Consider the following 21587-nt stretch of genomic DNA (forward strand, 5'->3'; position numbering starts at 1 on the left):
AAGTGTTCATAAGGTTCCATAAGGATTGGAGGTTGAACGAATCAACGAGAGAAAGTTTCGGAAAACTGTGGGTTGTACGACCACTTATACTGACCGTATAGTTTATACGGCCCGTATAAATAGTCCGTATAACCATGGCAGAGAAGGGTGTTTCCATGGTGGGATTATACGGTCCATTTATACGGACCGTATAAACGACCGTATAACTTGGTCGGGCAGCTTTGTTCTTTGGATATAAATAGATGACCCTTGTTCTCATTTTTCATTTTTCCACTTCTCCCAAACCCTTGAGAGATCTAGAACCTTCTCATACATATATTGGACCAAACCCACGAAAAATCAAAGATCAAGAGGAAAGAATCAAGATATCCATGTGTTGGAAGACTCAGTAGGGTTAGTAGACTTTAAGAATTTCTTTGGTATTGAAGCTAGGGTTTTCATACAAGTTGGTAACTTGATCCAAAGCTCATTCCTATGAGATAAAAGGTTTTCATGTCTATTTCATGTTTTTAAGCATGTTAGTTGTTGAATGACTTGGGTGAGGGAAGAAAGTAGAAAATGGAGCTCAAATGTAGAATTTATGATATTTTGAGTAGTAAATAACTTGAGTCGTGATTCTTAGTATGCTATGGATATAATCTTGTTATGAAGGGTATTAATGATGAAAAGGAAGTGTTGTATGCAATTGTGCAAAGGGTTGGTGTAGAGTTGTTGATATAAGTTGAATATGAGAATGAATTTTGAGACTTAATGGAATAATGGAATATGACTACTTGATTATGATATTGCGGATGTTATTATAGTTCTTTGGGGAGTTGTTTTACTAGATGGTGGAAGTCGATGAAATAGGGGAAATCTTTGCCCAATTTTCGTTAACTCATGAATTATTCTAGATTGAACTTAAGAGTGTCTTTAAGGCTTAATCATGGTGTGAAACCTTTTTAAATGCAGATTTCTCAAGCTTTGGAGGTAAACGTTAGGTAGTTAAGAAGACAAAGAGGTATGTAAGGCTAACCCTTCTTTCTTAAGGCATGATCCCATTATTGTATACCTTCACGTGAATTCCATAATGTCTTTCAAGATGACTTCATTCCTAGAATCACTAAAGCCCATGATTCTTGATATTCTCACGATACGATTGGTCTCATCCTATGATAGTTGATCCTCTAAGGAAGGATATAATGAAAGTGGTGATGATGATGATGTTGAGGACACATATGTACTCCTATGCATATATCTATATCTATCTATATATATATATATATATATATAGAAAGACTTTAAAAAGTTGAATACTCAGTTGATTTACCCTTTATTACTATTACAATCAACATTTCAGAATAGTGAATTTTTTTTATCTCTTCATCATTTAGAAAATCTTAGAAAATCTAAGAATGAATCATTGATAATTCGCCAGATCATTGATACAAAAAATATCCAAATACCAAATCCGACTTCTATATACTCCCCACAAACTAGAAGAAACTCGTGGGAAGGTCAAAGAAAGAACTTGTTCTTCCGACGTTAAGAATTCTTCCAAGGCCATAAAGGTCTATATGAGATCCTAACAACGTCATGGCATGCTTAATTATCTCTTAACTTAGCTATGTTAGGCTCTTTAACCATTGTTGTAGCTCATCATATGTAGTCCATGCCCCCTTATCCGTATCTAGCTACTCGACTATGGTACTTGGTTGTCATTGTTCACACATCATACGTGGATTGGTGGATTTCTCATAGTTGGTCGCGCGCGCATGCGGCCATTTTTATGGTAAGAGATTATGATCCAACTACTTGGTACAACAATCTATTAGATCGTGTCCTTAGGCATCGTGATGCAATCATATCCCATCTCAACTGGGCATGTGTATTTCTAGGCGGATCGGATCGACTTGGAAAATGAAAAGATTTGTACAAGTTATACGTTTCGTCACCACTTTGTGGAAAATCGTTAGGTATGAATATGGGCCAAATAACAACATCCATGCCCAAACCGATAAATTATTCATACCAAAAGGGTTATATCCATTGATAAGTTGTGAAGAGTGTTTAACCATAAATAATCCCTTAACCAGCCCATCAAATAAGTGGAAGATTCATTAAACTGTGAAACGTTACCCTGCCATAATGTGATGTGCTTCCAATGCTAATAAAAAGTAACCCATCCAATAGTATTTAACATCCAAAAACTCACTAAATAAAATGCATCCCATGCCGAAATATCACAAGTACCACTTCGTCCTGGGCCATCGCATGGAAAACTATAATCGAAATCCTTTTTATCTGGCATTAACTTGGAACCACGTGTATATAAAGCACCTTTTACTAAGATCAATGTAGTTGTATGAAGATGCGGACTACCTGCACCTGGACAGAAAGACACTATGAAGCTTCACTGTTCCCTGGGATTGGCTTTGGGCCTTTCTGCGCTTAGGTGGAAGGGAAGAAGGCCTTCCGGGGGGGGGGGCGAGCCATCAGTGATATATATATATATATCAAAGTATGACTATTAAGAACACCGAGCTTATATGGCCGGGTATGATATCTATCGCGCGCGCACCACTGCAGTTGGGTACGGATAACACTGAGCCTTGGTAGGGCCAGGTATGTATAACACCGAACCTTATCATGGTCGGGTATGTAAGACACCGAACCTCTATGGTCGGGTATGATACTACTATATATATAAGTGTATCTAATTGGAAGGTTCCCATTAGATAAAGGGTAAGTAAACATGATGAACATCGTTAGAGGTATAAATGGCTCTATCATCCCATGACTCTTCTTTCTTATGTTATCGTTCATGCTTCTATTATGTTGTTGATTATGCTTTACATACTCAGTACATTATTCGTACTGACGTCCTTTTGTTTGTGGACGCTGCATCATGCTTGGAGGTGGACAGGGAGATAGACTTGATCCGTACACTGCTTGTTCAGGGACTGCATAAAGGAGCTCGATTTGATTCGGAGCTCCAATGCCCCGGGACTATTCTTTTGTGTATATACATATGGGCATGGCGGGGTCCTGTCCCGTCTATATGATGTTACATACTCTCTCTAGAGGCTCGTAGACAGTTGTGTACAGTTAGATGTCTTTTAGCCTTGTCAGCTCATATTTTGTATATCATTTTGCCAGCCTTGTCGGCTTGTATATATGTATATAGGCATGTTTGTTGATGTTGATATAAAAGTGCCTTAGCCTAATGGAAATGGCATTATTGATGCGTAGAGATTGTTAGTAGGCCATGTGGCTCACCTAGATATGATTGTGGAAGTATGATGAGAGGTGCCCAGTGGCTTAGCTCCGGGTGCCCGTCGTGGCCCTCCTATTGGGTCGTGACACAAACGCACTATAACGACACAAAAGGTGTTAAGCACCTTTCGAGGTCCACAAATGTATGTCCTTGCCGAATTTAAAATTATGTAGGATTAAATGATTAAAGAAAGTAAATTACACAAATACATTACATAAAAAAAACGTTAACAGTAAACTACCGAAAACTAAGAATAAATTATTTTCCTAAAAAAAATTAGTAAAAAACTCTATATTGGTAAAAGGGGGAACGTTAGTAAAAAATTAAGTTTAAGAAAAATAGCTAAAAATTTAAAAGAGGGAAGTGTTAAAAAAAAGTTTAACATTAGGTAAAACTTTAAAAGTAATTTGGAAAAAAAAAAAAAAGCCTAAGTCAAAAATATTGCAAATAAGGTGGATTAAGCCTATGTTAATTTTAGTCTATTCGGATCAGCGCCCGGCTTATTAATCGAAGACAATTCAGAATCCAGTATCGTATTTTGCTCGGGTCGATTTTCGTCATGTCCGTCTATTTAGCCAATTTCTATGATATCATTAAATAGGTTCAACATTTGATATGTACTAAGACTGAAAATACTAAGTACCTCAGGTTTTTTACACAGTACAAGTTTGACCGCCATGAATATAATGAGACTTATGAGTGTCACTTTGGTAATTAAGTGCCAACCAGATCTTAATGTGTCAAATTAATAATGTGCAAATTTTATTGAGGTAATGGTAAAAACATACATGAACTATCATGAATGGTAAAAACACACATGAACTATCATTTTTTCGTGAGTTTCACATCGAACTATCAGATGTTTCCTTTTCCTACCTGAACTATCACCATCTATGTATTAAAACATACCTAGCTAGGTGATAATTTAGGTAGGAAAAGGGAACAACTGATTAGTTGGCCTAATCAGCTTCGACGTATGTTTTAATACATAGATGAAGATACTTCGGGTAGGAAAAGGGAACAACTGATAGTTGGCCTAATTAGTTTCAATGTGTGTTTTAATACATAAATGATGATAATTATTAGTTCATATAGGAATAAGGAACAACTGATAGTTGGGGTGTGAAACTCGAAAAAAAGTGATAATTCAGGTGTGTTTTGACCATTAACTCAATTTTAATTAAGGGCAATTTAGTCAAAATAGCTATTTTTTTTTTCTAGAGTTAGTATTTTCTTAAGAGGTATACTAAAGGCTAAGTAGACACTTATTCTCAACCAGAACAAGTATTAGATATAGGGTTAATTTAGTAGCACTTTGTCTGTGGTATTGGTGTTGAGGATGAAAGCAATTAACTAGCTGTATGTTTGTCAAAGTCGATGAAGCATATTAGGTAAGGCACCTTTAATTTAGAGAAAATATTGATCTTCTACGTCATCAAGTTCATCTTATTTTTCCTACTAAACGAAGTTGACCAAGAAAATTATACAGTCCTCTGCGGACAAGTCACCCGGCGGCTCTTAACTTCATTACCCTAATAAAATAGATTTAAAGTTATATACACGGTGTAATGTAAAATATTTATAAATTATCAATATAATTAAACTGAGTATTACAGTATTCATTTTTTAAGTTTTTGTATTAGGTTTGATATGAAGAGTTATTTGTTATTATAGGTCAACCCGAGTATAATATTTTTTTACACTGTGTCAATACATGAACTCATAATATCAATATTAATATAAGTAATAACAAAAAATTGTACATTAATTGTCCTCGTAAATGTGTCATCTCATGATTATCTTAAAGATAATGTTATTTGAAAAAAGAGGACAAGTAAACATATACTATAAAATTTCAATTCTTGGCGTCTCCAAATAATTCCACTCGATCGAATATTAAACTCAAGGCTATATCTATATAAATAGCTTCATATATCTTAGTTTCCATCAACAAGCCTTCTCTTCATGGCTACCTCAGATAAATATACCACTCCTCAAATGGCTGCTATCATATTGCTAGGATTACTTGTTGCCAACATTGATATAGCAGGTACGCTATAAACTCTCGATAAACATTGCAACGATAAAAAGTCTAAACTTTTGAATTTTAGAGTCCATAATAGTCTTGTATTTTGTGTGTGAAAATAAATGCATTTTGATAGCTATTTACTTATTTTTCGTATCGGACTTGTGTTTTTTTTTTTTTTCTCCTTCAAATTAACTTGCACAACATTCATTTAGTCATGGTTAGTTGCTAATTTTCGGGTAAAACTCGTGTGGTTTTTCCAATTAAGGGTGTATTTCATATGACATAAACTATCTTTTCTTAAAATAATAAACAATTTTCTTGTATTTGGTGTTAGAAATTATCTTTCACCAAAGAAAATGGTTTCTCTGGATGGAAGTCATTTTCCTTCGCAATTATCTCAACTTTCGAACTTCATCTCACTAATTTTTCCAAGACTTAGATACTTGCAATTTGAATGCTAAAAAAGTTCAGCAAAACACTACCATGTTTGATGATAATATTGTAATCCATCTTCAATAAATGATTTTTGCAAAACATTTCTCACTCAACTAAACACCCAAACCAAAAAAAAAAAAAAAAGAGGGAAATAAACATGTTCCAAAAAATAAGTTATTTTCAGGGAAATGACATTGGTCGTACCAAAAATTATTACCCTAACCTCACTAGCTTTTCCAATTTGAAGGAGGGGGACGGAGACCCATGTAAATATTTTAACTTTGCAATAATTCTATGATTAATTAGTTTTGTGACACTTTGTTATTCTTTTGGAGCAGGGGCTCAATCAATAGGTGTTTGCTATGGGATGCTAGGCAATAACTTGCCACCAGCATCACAGGTTATACAACTCTATAAATCAAGAAACATAAGAAGGATGAGGCTTTATGATCCAAATCAAGCAGCTTTACAAGCTTTAAGAGGCTCCAATATTGAAGTTATGCTAGGTGTTCCCAATTCAGATCTCCAAAACCTTGCTGCCAACCCTTCAAATGCAAATAATTGGGTACAAAGAAATGTCAGGAATTTCTGGCCAGCTGTTAAATTTAGGTACAACTGCAAAATACTTACTCGCATGGATGTTTACCTTAAATTAGATAATTTAATCTTAGTAATAAAAATTAAGATATTACACTTCTATTTACTTTATATCTTGAACACCACATTCAAGCAAGGGGTCCATATGATACTCCTTGCTTATTATACATGTATATTACAAGCAAAAAAAATGATTAAATGCATGATAAATACAAGGGTTGACCCCTCACGTGAGGTATGATTCCCTTTTTATAGGCCAAACATGTGGAGTACATATTGATAATATGTGCCCGTAAGACTCAAATTCAGTACCTATGCTTGCTCTAATTCCATGTGGACATGTGTGAACATCTCATCTAAATGCTTACATTGTTAGAGAGTGAACTTTTATTTATTTAAGTTGTTATAGAGTGCACATTTATTTACTTAATTATGTTTTCAACAGGTACATTGCTGTAGGAAATGAAGTCAGCCCTGTAACAGGCACATCTTCATTTACCCGATATCTTCTTCCTGCCATAAGAAACATTCAGAATGCAATTTCTTCAGCTGGTTTGCGAAACAACATCAAAGTTTCAACTTCTGTAGACATGACTTTGATCGGGAACTCTTTTCCGCCATCGCAGGGTTCGTTTAGGAATGACGTTAGGTCGTTCATTGATCCGATTATTGGGTTTTTAAGGGGCATAAACTCTCCTTTGCTCGTTAACATTTACCCTTATTTTAGCTATTCTGGTAATCCGCGCGATATTTCTCTCCCCTATGCTCTTTTCACTGCACCTAATGTGGTGGTACAAGATGGTTCACTTGGATATAGGAACTTATTTGATGCAATGTTGGATGCTGTTTATGCTGCCCTATCTCGAGCCGGAGGGGGATCGATAGAGATTGTTGTGTCCGAGAGTGGTTGGCCATCTGCTGGCGCATTTGGAGCGACAACAAACAATGCAGCAACTTACTACAGGAACTTAATTCAGCATGTTAAAAGGGGTAGTCCAAGAAGGCCTAATAGAGTCATTGAGACCTATTTATTTGCAATGTTTGATGAGAATAACAAGAACCCTGAACTGGAGAAGCATTTTGGATTGTTTTTTCCCAACAAGCAGCCCAAATATAACCTCAACTTTGGTGTTTCTGATAGAGTTTGGGATATTTCTGCTGAAACTAATGCTACTGCTTCTCTGATAAGTGAAATGTGATAAAAGATACTTTAGCATAGGTACTGCATGGATGGAAGACATAGTACCAATAAAATAATTTGTTCTCTATGCAGTTATCTTGTTAAGAGACACTACTTGCTCTCTGTTAGTCCTCATGGATTGTTAACAAGAGACTAAGTAAAGAACATAAATAATTGAGTGATGATTCTGGAATGATAAATGGAAGTGGTGATGTTTCAATTTCCCTATCTTTGAGATGTTTTTGCCTGCCAAACTATGTTACTCAGATTCTTCAAAAATGCCAACAGGTACGTGTTGGATCCTCCAAAAGTAGTACACTTTTGGAGAATCCGACATGAGTGCGATAACTTTTTTAGAGAGTCCGAACAAAATAACTGCCAAGCAACCTTTTGTAAGTCGTGTGTTATCTAAGATTCCCATTTAGTATCAGTTTTGCACCCGCAACTACAGTTTTAGCCAAATGAATCATTATTGATTGTCTAGAGTTTCAAATCTGCAACAATTAACTTGTAAACACATAAATACGCGCAACAAACATATCGCGAAGAGAAAAAAATGATGAACTCAGTCAGGCATAATTGCTGAATTGTTTAAGGCCTTTTCTTGCCATACCATGACTTGAGCTAGCTAGTATACTGTGATTCACAAATAATAAGACCAAAATTTTTTATTTCATGCACATGGACAGTGCTTTGTCGTGCCTGGTTATTGACATATCCATTATTTTCTCTATTTGACAACAAGAATGGATTGGATCGAGATGCCGTGCCAGGTTATTGACATATCCATTATTTTCTCTATTTGACACCAAGAATGGATTGGATCGAGAAGTCTTTCTAACAGCAATAACTAAGAAGGTCGGGAACAACAAAGAGGGCAACCTTACACCCCCTTGATCACATACTTGTATGATGTTGCAATCACCTGCAGGCTGACTCTTATATTCTTTTCAACTCGTATTGATAAAAAAGAATAAAGAGATAGAAACGCTTTTAGTTATTCCCACACAATGACACTCTAAGCCGGGGCCATTATTGACCTCACTTCACTCTAAGCTAGTGCTATGTATTCTTACTTTAATTTTTAATTATTAAGGTTAATTAGTTTCTTAATTTGACAGAAACATCCAGTAGAATAAATATTTATCGTCTCACATTTTTTAATCTTTCCACCTTCCAACTGCAAAACAAAATTAACCAGGCTTCAGAGTTACTGCATCAGTCTTTACACCAACTATATCCTCTGAGAACACCATTGTTCATCATGTATGTCACGGTCCAAAATGATCCCATTGACCATTTTATTTCCTTTTTAGCAAAAACTAAATCATTTAGTACTTTTAACTTCTAACTTCAAATACTTTTTAAAAAATTTCAAACCTGTACCAGATCGTGTCCAAATATCTGCTTAATTAATTACCTCATAAAATTCAAGTGAATACCATCTTACTCACCTTATAAATTTAGCATTATTCACACCCTGTTTGGTTATCAATATTTTGCCTTTTTTCATAAATAAACTATATTGCTCGGACTCTCCAAAAATGTTGCCGCTCCCGTGTCAGATTCTCCAAAAATACACTACTTTTGGAGTATCCGACACGCACCTGTCGACATTTTTGAAGAGTCCGAGCAACATAGTAAATAAATAATTACACGCACACGTTAACAAACATCTATGTATTATTTATGTGTTATAGAATGCAAAATAACAACAAACTTAAATGACAAATCTCATGATCGATCTCTTCATACTCAGATTTTCTCCTCAAATACTTCGAAGTTCTAGATTAATTTAATCCATGCATCGGAACCTATATAGTAATTAGTACTACATTATAAATCATACACTACAATTTTGTATTACTAAAAAATCATACTCCCGTCCCAATTTATGTTATATTTTTCTCTTTTTGAAAGTGAATTTGACTAAATTTTGAAGTTAAATTTGATTAAAAAAAATACATCTTAAATTTTTTATCAAAATTCATGCAGTTTGAATCTTAAAAAACGAAATATCACAAAAATTGAAACAGAGAGAGTACATAGTATACAAATCGAACGACTCTTAAAGTTTTTCAGATTGGTAATAAGTACTCCTTTTACAATTGCTTTTTAAAGGTATTGACTGAAACTTTTCCTCAAAAAATTGAAGCAAACATCATGGTGACCCATAGCTTATGAAATCAAAATGAGTTTATACTTTATCGTAAGAGACAAGATAATAGTACAATTTCCATGATTTTAATATCTTTGTCAGGAGCAAATGGACGGACACTCTCCTACCTCGGCCCACAAAGCAATTAACGATCACCATATCCCAAAAAATCACATCAAGTGGTAACGATTCCATACATCCACCAACGCTAACTCTAGTTATTTTCTTTTTCTTCCCCTCCAATCACAAACTTTTTGTTCCCCTCTGGGATATCTAAGAGGCAATCTGAATGGGATGAAAATTATAATGGATCGGAGTTCAAATTTTTTAACAGAGATAAAAAAAAAATTGATTATTTTTGGTAGCAAGATAGTCGAGCTGACCAACAAGAATTATGGTGAACTGATAAGTACTCATTCATACTTAATTAGAGGTCTCGAATTCGAGTCCCTCTAGATACGGAGCCGTCTTTGTTAGGGATTAATTTGCCCTTTAATGTGGAATTTTTCGGCGCGAATTCAAATTCAGTTGAGCCCCAATACGAATATTGAACATTGGGTGAGAACTAATAAAGAAAGAAATAGTTGAGCTAACTTAAACCAATCTGACACTATTATTATTAAAGAAAAGGAAGGAGAGTGACCATTTTTGACACTTTTGGGCTAAAAATGATATGTATAATTAAGTTATCTCTTTTTGAATAATTCAAAAATAAAATTGTCATTTTCTCCGAAGAATACTGTAATGTCAGTTAAAATGAAAACTTATATTTCATCTATTCACGTGACATTTTTTTTCCTTTTAAACTCTTTAAAGAAGAAGCATTTTTGTATATTAATTATAATTCCATTTAAAGATTTTCATTTAAAATTAATAGAAGTACAGGATAATTTTATAGCCGCACAATGAACCAGTCAAACAAGTGCTTTGAAATTTTCTTTTACTTCTGCAAGGGAAGCATCACTCTGAAGCAAAGATAAAAATACTCCCGTGAAGCAAAAATGTACAACTTCCTATAAAACGTCCATGAGTTGCGGATCGTAGGAGATCATTACCCAATGCATTGCATTAGGTTGAGTAAGATCCACAATACTATTATTTAATTTAATTAATTTTTGAATTAATTGTGTCACTTTCGATTGTGTCCAAATTAATTGTGTCACGTTTCGCTTTTCAAAAGTTAATTTAATTAATTTTTGAAGCTAAATGTACTAATTAATTTAATATTTCAAAATTAAAAATATGAATAATCCATAAATTATAAAAAAATTCATATCAATATAATAAAAATGGTACAATTTAAAAAAAAATTAGTAATTACACCCATCCATCTCAAAATATTTATCGTCCTCGCTAAAAATACTTGTTGTTTTATCTACCCAAGATAAAATTAAGTAATTTTTCTCATTTTACCCTTGTATTAATTACATCAATGGACTAATTTTGTGAGTTCACTTACCAACATTTAAAAAGTTTCATCATTAATAGAATAAATATTTATTGAGGAGAGAGAACATGATGAAATATGTTAAGAGGATAAAATAGTCAAAATGCTACCTGTAAATGCTTTTTTAATGGGTGCATAAATAAAAAATGCGACAAATTTGAGACGGAGACAGTAATTAAAATTTATATAATTTGCCTATGAGAATAGCAAATGGTGACATGGCACGGAGGGAGCAGTAGTGTACTAGTCCCAGTGCAGGGGATAATCGTGATTTCATTGATAATCGCGAAACAGAACGTGACACTTCCACAACTAGACACAACACTAAACTCTTCATAAATCTTCTCTATGATCATAATTACATTTTCTTCACCTTCATAAATCTCCAAATTCTCAGTAGTCTCAAAACAATATTTTTGTAGTGGGAAATTTTGAAAGACAGTGAGTTGAGTTAGATCTGAATGGCGACTTCGTGGTACTGTGCGAATACTGCAAATGGAGTAGAGTTGTTGAAGCATTACGGTTCAAACACAAGATTGATTCGTTTCAGTTGTAGAAACACAAGTTCTAAGTTGTTCCTTACTAGAACCGCCGATTTTCGGAGACTAAAACGAGGTTGTTTCCATGTGAAGAACACTTTAAGTGAGAAAGTTCATGAGGATCCTATTACTGACCAAGGTTTTACTCCCAACTCTTACTTTCATGTTTAATTAACTAGGTCTTCCATTTTCACAAAAAGTATAATTTGATTGCTGGTTTCTTTTTCACCCTCATTTACCATTATCTGCAATTTATTTGAATCAAAATTCGTTAATTTCTAGCGAGCCCCTCCAATATCATTAAAAGAGATAATGGTCTGAAACAAGCAGGAAATGTCATTTTTCTTGCGAGTTTCCTGTCTATCTGAACTATTACCAACTATTTATCAAAACACACCTCGAAATTAATGAGTCAGCTGCCATGTGGATGAGATTTTATGGGCAAATTAAGTTGTCACGTGCCTTTTGGTGATTGTATTCAAACACTTGGTCTAGTCAGCTTTGAGGTGTGTTTTGATAAATAGTTAGTGATAGTTCAGATAGACAGGAAACTCGCAAAAAAATGATACTTCAAGTGCGTTTTTGACCATTATCTCTCATTAGAATATACTCCTTGTTTGACTGCTCACGGAGTTTTAAGATTAAATGGAAGAATTTTGAAATTTGTGGTCTAAAATAATTTACAGATATTTGTGTGGCTATAAATCAATCTCATTAAGGATAAAATGGAAAGTTATATTGTTACTAAATATAGAAAGGTGTCATTCTTTTTTAGAATGACTAAAAAGGAAAGAGTGTCACATAAATGGGGACAAAAGGAGTACTATCTTGGAGAACAGACTCAGTTCCTTCTTATTTCATGATGAAACTGAGTGTTAAAAGGAATAGGAATTCACCATTTGAATAGATGTAAGATTCACAAATTACAGCCAAAGTGAGTTTGGAGTAGGGTACAGTCTATTATAGATGTACAGTACTATCTTGTGGTCTGAGATATGTATAGTGTACCAAAATATCCTTTAATGTTGTCTTTATCTTAAACATGCCATGTGGGATGTTGAAATTCAAGAGTTGCAAAGTGGCATTCTTTATGAAACAGAATAAAAAGGAAAGTAGGACAAACAAATTGAAACAGAGGAAGTATCTTTTTACGACACATGGAGCGGTCTGCTGAAACCATTACAAAGGACTAGATCTGCCTCTATATTTGAAGGGTATTATTTCGTGGGTCAATAATTTAGAAAATACGTTTGTTGAACAATTTGGACCTTGAAATCTGGTTAGTTATCAAATCTTATGTTGAAACAAGTTGTTAAAGCACTAAGGCAGTATCCAAAACAGTATGAAGCGTTAGAAACTTGATATCCGGACCATTGGAATTACAGAAACTTTTCGAATCTACCACTTGAATGAGATAAGCTCTTTTACTTTATGTAAGAGGAAATGGGGACTAACTTGTGTTTTCTAATCAAAATAAGCAAAGCCATGGTTAGATTGTTGGTAAATTGTAAAACTTATAGAGGGATTTTCCTGTTGTTACCAAATTTGTGCTCCTGTGTTATCAGCCAAACTTTTCAAGATATTTTGCCTTTCGAATTTACAAATTAACATAATATGATTAGACCATCATTTGGCAATAACGTGCAAGAGATTGATGGTGTTTATTTTAAAGCTGAATGGAACTTCCAAGGATAGCTCAGAAAAATAACTTCCAAAGGACTTGATACACACAGTTGTTATTTCCATCAGTTCCTTCCAATTTATTACTTACAAGATTTTTGTTTATTCCCTTGCATGACATATATATAGGTGCTGAGAGCAATCTGAGTTCTTTCACTCCTGGTGCTGCATCTATTGCCTCAAGTATCAAATACCATGCAGAATTCACACCTTTATTTTCTCCTGAAAGGTTTGAGCTCCCTAAGGCATTCTTTGCGACGGCCCAAAGCGTTCGTGATTCACTCCTTATTAATTGGAATGCTACGTATGACATTTATGAAAAAATGAACATGAAGCAAGCATACTATCTATCCATGGAATTTCTGCAGGTATCTCATTAATCTTACTTTCTCTTTGCTCTTTGATAAGACTAAGCCGGCGGAGTGACCTAAATTATATGTAGTAATAAATTAATCAGTTTGATATTTTCTGACAAAATCTACAATATATATATTTGTGACACATGGAAATTCCAGAAAATTAGGCATAAACACCTTTATGGCAGTCAAGTTTAATTTATGCCCTATCTTCTGTTTAGGGTAGAGCATTGTTGAATGCAATTGGTAATCTGGAGCTTAATGGTGCATATGCAGAAGCATTGAAAAAGCTTGGCCACAATCTCGAAAATGTGGCTTCTCAGGTTAGTGTGACTTTTATTTCATGCATCAGAAAATCTTCTAGTTTTCCAAGTTCTTCTGTCTTTTACTCAAGAACGGTTGGACTATCTGTATTAATTTGTGACTTTGTGCATTGGCTGTTTTGTAATATTTAGAAGCCATGCATGCCATACTTACTTATTGTGTCTTTATGTTATTGTTGGAGTCGACTACTTGTTAATTTTGGAATAATTACTGACAGGAGCCAGATGCTGCTCTTGGGAATGGGGGTTTGGGGCGGCTTGCTTCCTGTTTTCTGGACTCTTTGGCAACACTAAACTACCCTGCATGGGGCTATGGACTTAGGTACAAGTATGGTCTATTTAAGCAACAGATTACGAAAGATGGTCAGGAGGAGGCGGCTGAAGATTGGCTTGAAGTATGCTTTACTTCATCAGTTCTTGATTGCACATGTGTTTTCATCCTTAGATAGTTTATATCCTTGTTGCTTACTATTCTCCTCTTGCCTTTAGAGCTTCTGATATTCCTTTGTTCTCCTTCTTTTATGACTTAGTTACTTTTATTTAGTTCATGCAATGTGGATGTTCATTATTGTTAGTTGTCCATGCAGATTGGCAGTCCATGGGAAATTGTGAGGAATGATGTTTCATACCCTATCAAATTCTATGGAAACGTCACTACAGGATCAGATGGAAAGAGGTATTGGAGTGGTGGAGAGGATATAAAGGCAGTTGCATATGATGTTCCCATACCAGGGTATAAGACCAAAACCACAATCAACCTTCGACTGTGGTCTACACAGGTTCCATCAGCAGATTTTGATTTATCTGCCTTCAATGCTGGAGAGCACACCAAAGCATGTGAAGTCCAAGTAAACGCTGAGAAGGTAGGCTTAATCTATTAGTTTCTATAACAGTTTTACATTCTTTTTGCCTTTTCTTAATGTGGATTGGGGCTTCAGTATGAGCCTTCTGAGTTTGCTGTCTCAACACTGACTGCACCTTCAGATCAACAACTATCGTAGGACATAATTTTGGGTTCCATCATAACCAGTGGACTTTATAGAGATGCATTTACCTGTTTCTTAAATTGAGCAGTAGTACTTTACTATTAATACATTGGATGTTCAGAACACTGATCTAATGAGAGACTGATGACTATTTTTTTTTTTTTTTTTTGGTAGAAAAGGTCAGGAGATCTATATCCAAATTCCTATCTGTCCTAGGCACATTTTATTCTTGCCTTTTTTGTTTCTTTTTTCTTGGGGGTGGGTTTGTTTGGGGGGGGGGGTGAGGAGGAGGGAATTTTGGTGAGACTGATGACCAATGTTTTTGTAGAAGATGTCTGATATCCATATATCTGTCCTAGGCACATTTAACCTACTATTCTTTTTTTTTTTGGTTGATAATATTTCTCTTTTTTTTTTTTTTGGTTGTTGTTTTTGTGGGGGGTGGGGGGATGGTTCCGGGGAGTCCAGGCAGTGGCGGAGCCACAGCCCGGCAAGGGTGTAAACCGAACACCCTTCACCGAAAAATTATACCGTGTAGACATGTCAATTATTCCGTATTACAGACATATATTACATATTGAACAACCTTAATATATTAGATTATATGAATTCGAACACCCTTAATATATTAGATTATATGAATTCGAATACCCTTAATATATTAGATTATATGAATTCGAACACCCTTGACAAAACTCCTAGCTCCGCCACTGAGTTCAGGGGCAAGAGGCTTCTTTTAATATACATTAGGGACATAGTAACATACTCAGCGAACCATTAATTTAGATGGCGAAGCCTGTGTTATTAGAAGGGCTCGCTTCTGCGCTTTAAGCGACGGAATGCAGTGACACGCAGGCACCTCACCTTTTGAGGTGTTAGCGAAAGAAGAAGATAGCAATATAATGACGATGATCATGATGATAAAGGAGATGTCGACAATCTTTAAGAAGAATAGGATGTTCATCCACTTATATTTTGGTTTTTATTTGCTTATATATGTTATGTTTGTTGAGTCCTTTTTTATTTAGTTATTTTACTTATCTGTGCGAGGTTTATTTTGGTATTTTTCGTAAAACTGCGCTTCGTTCAATGAAGCTAGTGCTTCGCTTCTCGCATTAAGCGAAGCGGGCCCTTGTTGCTTTTTTGCGCTTCTTGCTCTCAAAAACACTGGCTAAGCTAGCTTTTCTCTAATATCAGATATGTTACGTACTCTACCCTGGGGATGAATCAGAGGAGGGAAAGGCCCTTCGGCTGAAGCAACAATATACCTTATGCTCAGCTTCTCTCCAAGATATTATTGCACGATTTGAGAGGAGATCAGGTGATCATATTAAGTGGGAAGAGTTTCCTGAAAAAGTTGCTGTGCAGATGAATGACACTCACCCTACGCTTTGTATCCCTGAGCTGATGAGAGTATTGATAGATCTGAAGGGCTTGAGTTGGAAGGAAGCTTGGAATATTACTAAAAGGTACTTGAAATTACACGCTTGGCATGTGGCAAATTGAGGTTTCTGTTGGCTTTTAAATTTGTGCTGAATAATCTGCGCGGAAGCATCATCTGAATTTGTTTTAAATCCATGATGCAAGTGATACTGTAGTATGAGATCTTATTTCTAAACTTTTAGTTCCACATCATCTGAATTGGTCATCAAACATCAGAAACATCAAAATGACAGGAGATGACACTTTAAAACATAAAACATTATCTCCTATTTTTTCTTAAAGTAACACTGACATCCTTATTGCTGGAAACTTGCCAGAACTGTGGCATACACAAACCATACTGTTTTGCCTGAGGCACTGGAGAAATGGAGTTATGAATTGATGCAGAAGCTGCTTCCCAGACATGTCGAAATCATTGAGGCGATTGACGAGGAGGTGATGAAGCTACAAATTGTGTCAAATCTATTAGGTTTTGCAAGTTAAACTTTTTTGACTAATTTCTGCAATGTGCTATCCTAACAGCTGGTGCATGAAATTGTATCGAAATATGGCTCACTGGATCTGGACAAGTTGGAGGAAAAGTTGATTACTATGAGAATTTTAGAAAATTTTGATCTTCCCAGTTCTGTTGCTGATTTATTTACTAAGCCTGAAATCCCAGTTGATGATGATACTGAAACAGTAGAAGTCCATGACAAAGTTGAAGCTTCTGATAAAGTTGTGACTAATGATGAAGAAGATGAAACTGGTAAGAAAACTAGTGCGAAGACAGAAGCAGCTGCAGAAACAGAAATTGATAAGAAAACTACTGTGAAGCCGGAACCAGCTGTCATACCACCTAAGAAGGTCCGCATGGCTAACCTGTGTGTTGTGGGCGGTCATGCTGTTAATGGAGTTGCTGAGATCCATAGCGAAATTGTGAAGGAGGAAGTTTTCAATGACTTCTATGAGGTAAGCATCATTAATATGGATCTTTTGATATGTATCAGATCAGTGATTTTGGTAAAACTGAGTTCTAATTCATGTATTATTTTACTCTTAACATTTACAGCTCTGGCCTGAAAAGTTTCAAAACAAAACAAATGGAGTGACTCCAAGAAGATGGATTCGTTTCTGCAATCCTCCTCTTAGTAGCATCATAACTAAGTGGACTGGTACAGAGGACTGGGTCCTGAAAACTGAAAAGCTGGCTGAACTACGGAAGGTATTTCATTTGCCTTTTCTGACTTGGCATGTTTAAGAGGATGAAATGGAAGATTTGCTGTTTGTTGTTAGATAGTTGAAAATGCATCCTCTGTTGCACCCTCCAAAGATTCACCAAGTTTTTGAGACCTGAAAGTGTGTTTGATTTTCGGAAAACTTGTGAAGGCTTTGTTCGCGAAGGGTACAACCCAAAGGGGTTCGAAAATTTGGAGTCACCACCTAAGGAAACAGATGGTATGGGCCAAGTGTGTAGGTCACTTGACCAATACCTTGATATTTTTTTCAAAACTTGAACTTGGTTTTGAAACAAACCCTTCTGTAAACTTTTGACTCCAAATGGTTGTGCAAAGCAGAGATTGGGCAAGGAAATTCCTTTGGTTAACTAGCAGGTGTTAGGCATTCATAGGTCGCGGTTTACGGTTTATCCTTCTATTTCAACTGAAGAATAAAAGTTAAATTACTCCTTGAAGCTGCACTTTTGTCCAGTTGATAGTGAAGTTAAAAAATATAAACATATACACATCATAACTATTTAAAAAGCAGTTCCAATTTCAAGGTGAGTGTATGTGCGCTAAAGGGTTCGGCTTATGTTCTAACTGAACTGTGGGTACCATATACAGTTTGCTGACAATGAAGATCTTCAAACCGAGTGGAGGGAAGCAAAAACGAGCAACAAGATTAAAGTTGTTTCCTTTCTCAAAGAAAAGACAGGGTATTCTGTTGTCCCAGATGCAATGTTTGATATTCAGGTGTGTTATTCTCCATTTTTTAGTTTTGTCCGTAAGAGCTTAGTTAAGTTTATCTTAGCTATATGAATCGTCGCTTGTTTTTGGACAAAGAATCATGCACTTGTCAATTAAAATACCAATTCTCAGGTAAAACGCATTCACGAGTACAAGCGACAACTGTTAAATATCTTCGGCATCGTTTATCGGTATAAGAAGATGAAAGAAATGACAGCTGCAGAACGAAAGACTAATTTTGTTCCTCGAGTATGCATATTTGGAGGAAAAGCTTTTGCCACATATGTGCAAGCCAAGAGGATTGTAAAATTTATCACAGATGTTGGGGCTACTATAAATCATGATCCAGAAATAGGTGATCTTTTGAAGGTATTAACTTGATTACTTGTCTTAGAAGTTTTAGCTTTGATTTGTTACAAGCTATTCTTTTCTAGCAGTTGAAAGTTACTTTATTTTAGTTCACTTCTTGGTAATTTTGTCTGTGATGTTTCTGCATCTGTTTCCCCATATGATTACTTTTGCACCTTCAACCTGAAGAGTCCTCTCCTCCATATCTTGTAGGTAATATTTGTGCCAGATTACAATGTTAGTGTTGCTGAATTGCTAATTCCTGCTAGCGATCTGTCACAACATATCAGGTAATTAACTGACTCCATCTTTCTTTTCAATTGCCTTTTCCATAGATTTGCTGCCACTGGCAACAATTGATCCAGGAACTCTATACTATGTTAAACTTGTTTGTGGGAACATAACTGATCGATTAGCTGCTTAGTTCTCATCCCTTGTATAACTTGTGAACGTTTAGGTTGATATCATGCTACAATACTGTGATTATTGAGGTTAAGGTTGGTAGTATTTAGCACATACATAAATCATATATGCATCAAATTGAATGCATGGTGAGATGATGTGACACGACAGTGATCATCTCACTCGTTCAGAGACACAAAGCAGCACCATTTGATTTGATTGTCCTGGCAGTAAACTCTGTATGATCTACTTGGAATTTCAACTATTACAAGAAAACTTTGATACTAATAATGACCCTACCAAATGTGAAAACACAGAAACTTAATTTGGGCACCTTTTCTTGTTAAGACACCAGTCCCTATACAGTTATACTCTCTCTCAAGTGACCTGCCTTTGTGTGGATGACATAGTTTACCTAACATGTGCTGCAATGGTGAATGCATATGATGGTGAAAATTTCAGCTGAGCCCTGTTTTTACATCAAAGGCTAGGAATAGGGGTAGCACTTCTGGATCTTCATGCTCTTTTTCTTTTAATGGCGGCGGTTAATTCTTTGCACCGAATTTTAACATAAACAGATTGATACTTAAATGGGGGAGCTGGTAACATCAATTTTACGGATCAAAAACTTAGAGGGAACTAGTGGGCAGTGGCTAGTCTGTTTCATTGGAAAGAAAGATACTGCAAGTAGGAAACTCTGGTAACTGCCAACCAATGGTTCATGAAAATTGAAGACTTTATATACTTGTTAAGAAAAAAAAAAATGATGATTTTATGTTTACTTAATGATACTTAAAGGGAGCAACTACTAGCAGAAAATGTTTTTCCAAGCCTATTCATTTATCAGTAATGTGATGACTGCACATAGATATGTAATATTTCCCATTAATTTTGTAGGCTTATGTTTTTAGCTTTAAGTAGAGATTTATATTTATGTTTGACTTCTGTTTCTCTCTCTCTCCTATCCCCCAGTACGGCTGGAATGGAGGCCAGTGGAACCAGTAATATGAAGTTTGCAATGAATGGTTGCATCCAAATTGGTACACTGGATGGCGCTAATGTTGAAATAAGGGAAGAGGTTGGAGAAGAAAACTTCTTTCTCTTTGGTGCTCAAGCTCATGAAATTTCAGGGCTTAGAAAAGAAAGAGCTGACGGAAAGGTAAAGCTCACCCCTCTTTTGTGTTGACATGTTGATCAATGTTCTTTTTTCTGGGTTAAAATTTTTCTATTTGTCATAGTTCGTCTTTTATTTCTTTACCAATAACCACATAAAGTTTCCTCTCAGATGCATTTAGATGGTTACCTTGTCAAATCTTATTCCTCTCTTTTGCAGTTTGTTCCTGATGAACGATTTGAAGAGGTCAAAAAATTTATTAGAAGCAGTGCTTTTGGCTCTTATAACTATGATGAGCTAATAGGATCTTTGGAAGGAAATGAAGGTTTTGGCCGTGCTGACTATTTCCTTGTGGGCAAGGACTTCCCCAGTTACATAGAATGCCAAGAGAAAGTTGATGAGGCATATCGCGACCAAAAAGTAAGTCCAGTTGCTTGCAATTCCTTCTGGATATTTTGTTTGCTTTCTCATTTTTGTGTATGTTACTGACTTCGATAATCAAGATTTTCAAATATGACTTGTTTAATCATCAAACTTGAGCAAACACCAAGTTTTGTGTTCGTAGAAAGTGGCATCTTCCCCCCGACAGGGATGGGAACAGCCTTCGGGCTTTACCTGTTACCACACATCCGGTTAAGGCTCTCCACTTCGATGGATCTTACCCCAAATTTTAACCAATAAAAAAACACTAAATTTTGCTAGTTGTGATTTATGTCTGATGTATGCGAATGCTGTTCTGCAGAGGTGGACAAAGATGTCAATCTTGAACACAGCCGGCTCCTACAAGTTTAGCAGCGACAGAACGATTCACGAATATGCCAAAGACATTTGGAACATTGAACCTGTGGAATTACCATAAAGAGAGTGAAGGGGATAAAAATAACAGTCACAGTGAGTAGCATTGGCTAAGTTTCACTGAGTTGTTTCTTTTTATCATGTTAACGTATATAATCTGTAAGACGATGATGTTCCTACATAATAAGAGATTGAGAATCTCATTTGTAGCTTACTTCGATTCTTCTCCTCAATTTATGTTTTGCTCATTTTCTTAAACCTAGAAGATCCTCTGGATGGTGTCATTAATATTTATACTGCTTAATAAAACAAGTCCATCAAAATGGATGATTCTAAAATCATGTCCATGCAAGTAAATTCTTAAAATTGGATGGGAAAGATTAGGAGAAAAGAAAGTAGGGAAAAGATTTGTGCAACTGCCAAGGGTGTGTGGCATGATGGATTTAGTGCTGATAGAATGGATAAATTTGTCAAGTATCCGTCCAACCAAAAACGAACTGCATATTTTTGGATGGGCAATGTGCAAGATTATCCTTCGCTGGGGTGGTCTTTA

At 35.6% G+C, this 21587-nt stretch overlaps 2 protein-coding genes and 1 pseudogene across 2 annotated transcripts; all 3 read left to right on the plus strand.

Moving 5' to 3' along the window:
* The first annotated feature begins 5147 nt into the window (after positions 1-5147).
* Positions 5148-7725, plus strand: LOC132036787 (lichenase). The gene is made up of 3 exons (XM_059427168.1): positions 5148-5306; positions 6059-6329; positions 6763-7725. The coding sequence occupies exons 1-3, from the start codon at positions 5222-5224 to the stop codon at positions 7514-7516; spliced, it is 1110 nt and encodes a 369-aa protein (XP_059283151.1). The 5' UTR covers positions 5148-5221; the 3' UTR covers positions 7517-7725.
* Positions 7726-11360: 3635 nt separating this feature from the next.
* On the plus strand, positions 11361-21248 carry LOC132038621 (alpha-1,4 glucan phosphorylase L-1 isozyme, chloroplastic/amyloplastic). The gene is made up of 15 exons (XM_059429303.1): positions 11361-11780; positions 13451-13689; positions 13899-14000; positions 14219-14395; positions 14588-14863; positions 16184-16455; positions 16747-16864; positions 16952-17380; positions 17481-17633; positions 18253-18381; positions 18508-18744; positions 18937-19013; positions 20098-20284; positions 20459-20659; positions 20982-21248. The coding sequence occupies exons 1-15, from the start codon at positions 11564-11566 to the stop codon at positions 21096-21098; spliced, it is 2931 nt and encodes a 976-aa protein (XP_059285286.1). The 5' UTR covers positions 11361-11563; the 3' UTR covers positions 21099-21248.
* Positions 20795-20912, plus strand: LOC132038774 (U6atac minor spliceosomal RNA; annotated as a pseudogene).
* Positions 21249-21587: the final 339 nt, after the last annotated feature.

Source organism: Lycium ferocissimum, chromosome 11, assembly GCF_029784015.1.
Source record: "Lycium ferocissimum isolate CSIRO_LF1 chromosome 11, AGI_CSIRO_Lferr_CH_V1, whole genome shotgun sequence".
Taxonomy (NCBI): Eukaryota; Viridiplantae; Streptophyta; class Magnoliopsida; order Solanales; family Solanaceae; genus Lycium; species Lycium ferocissimum.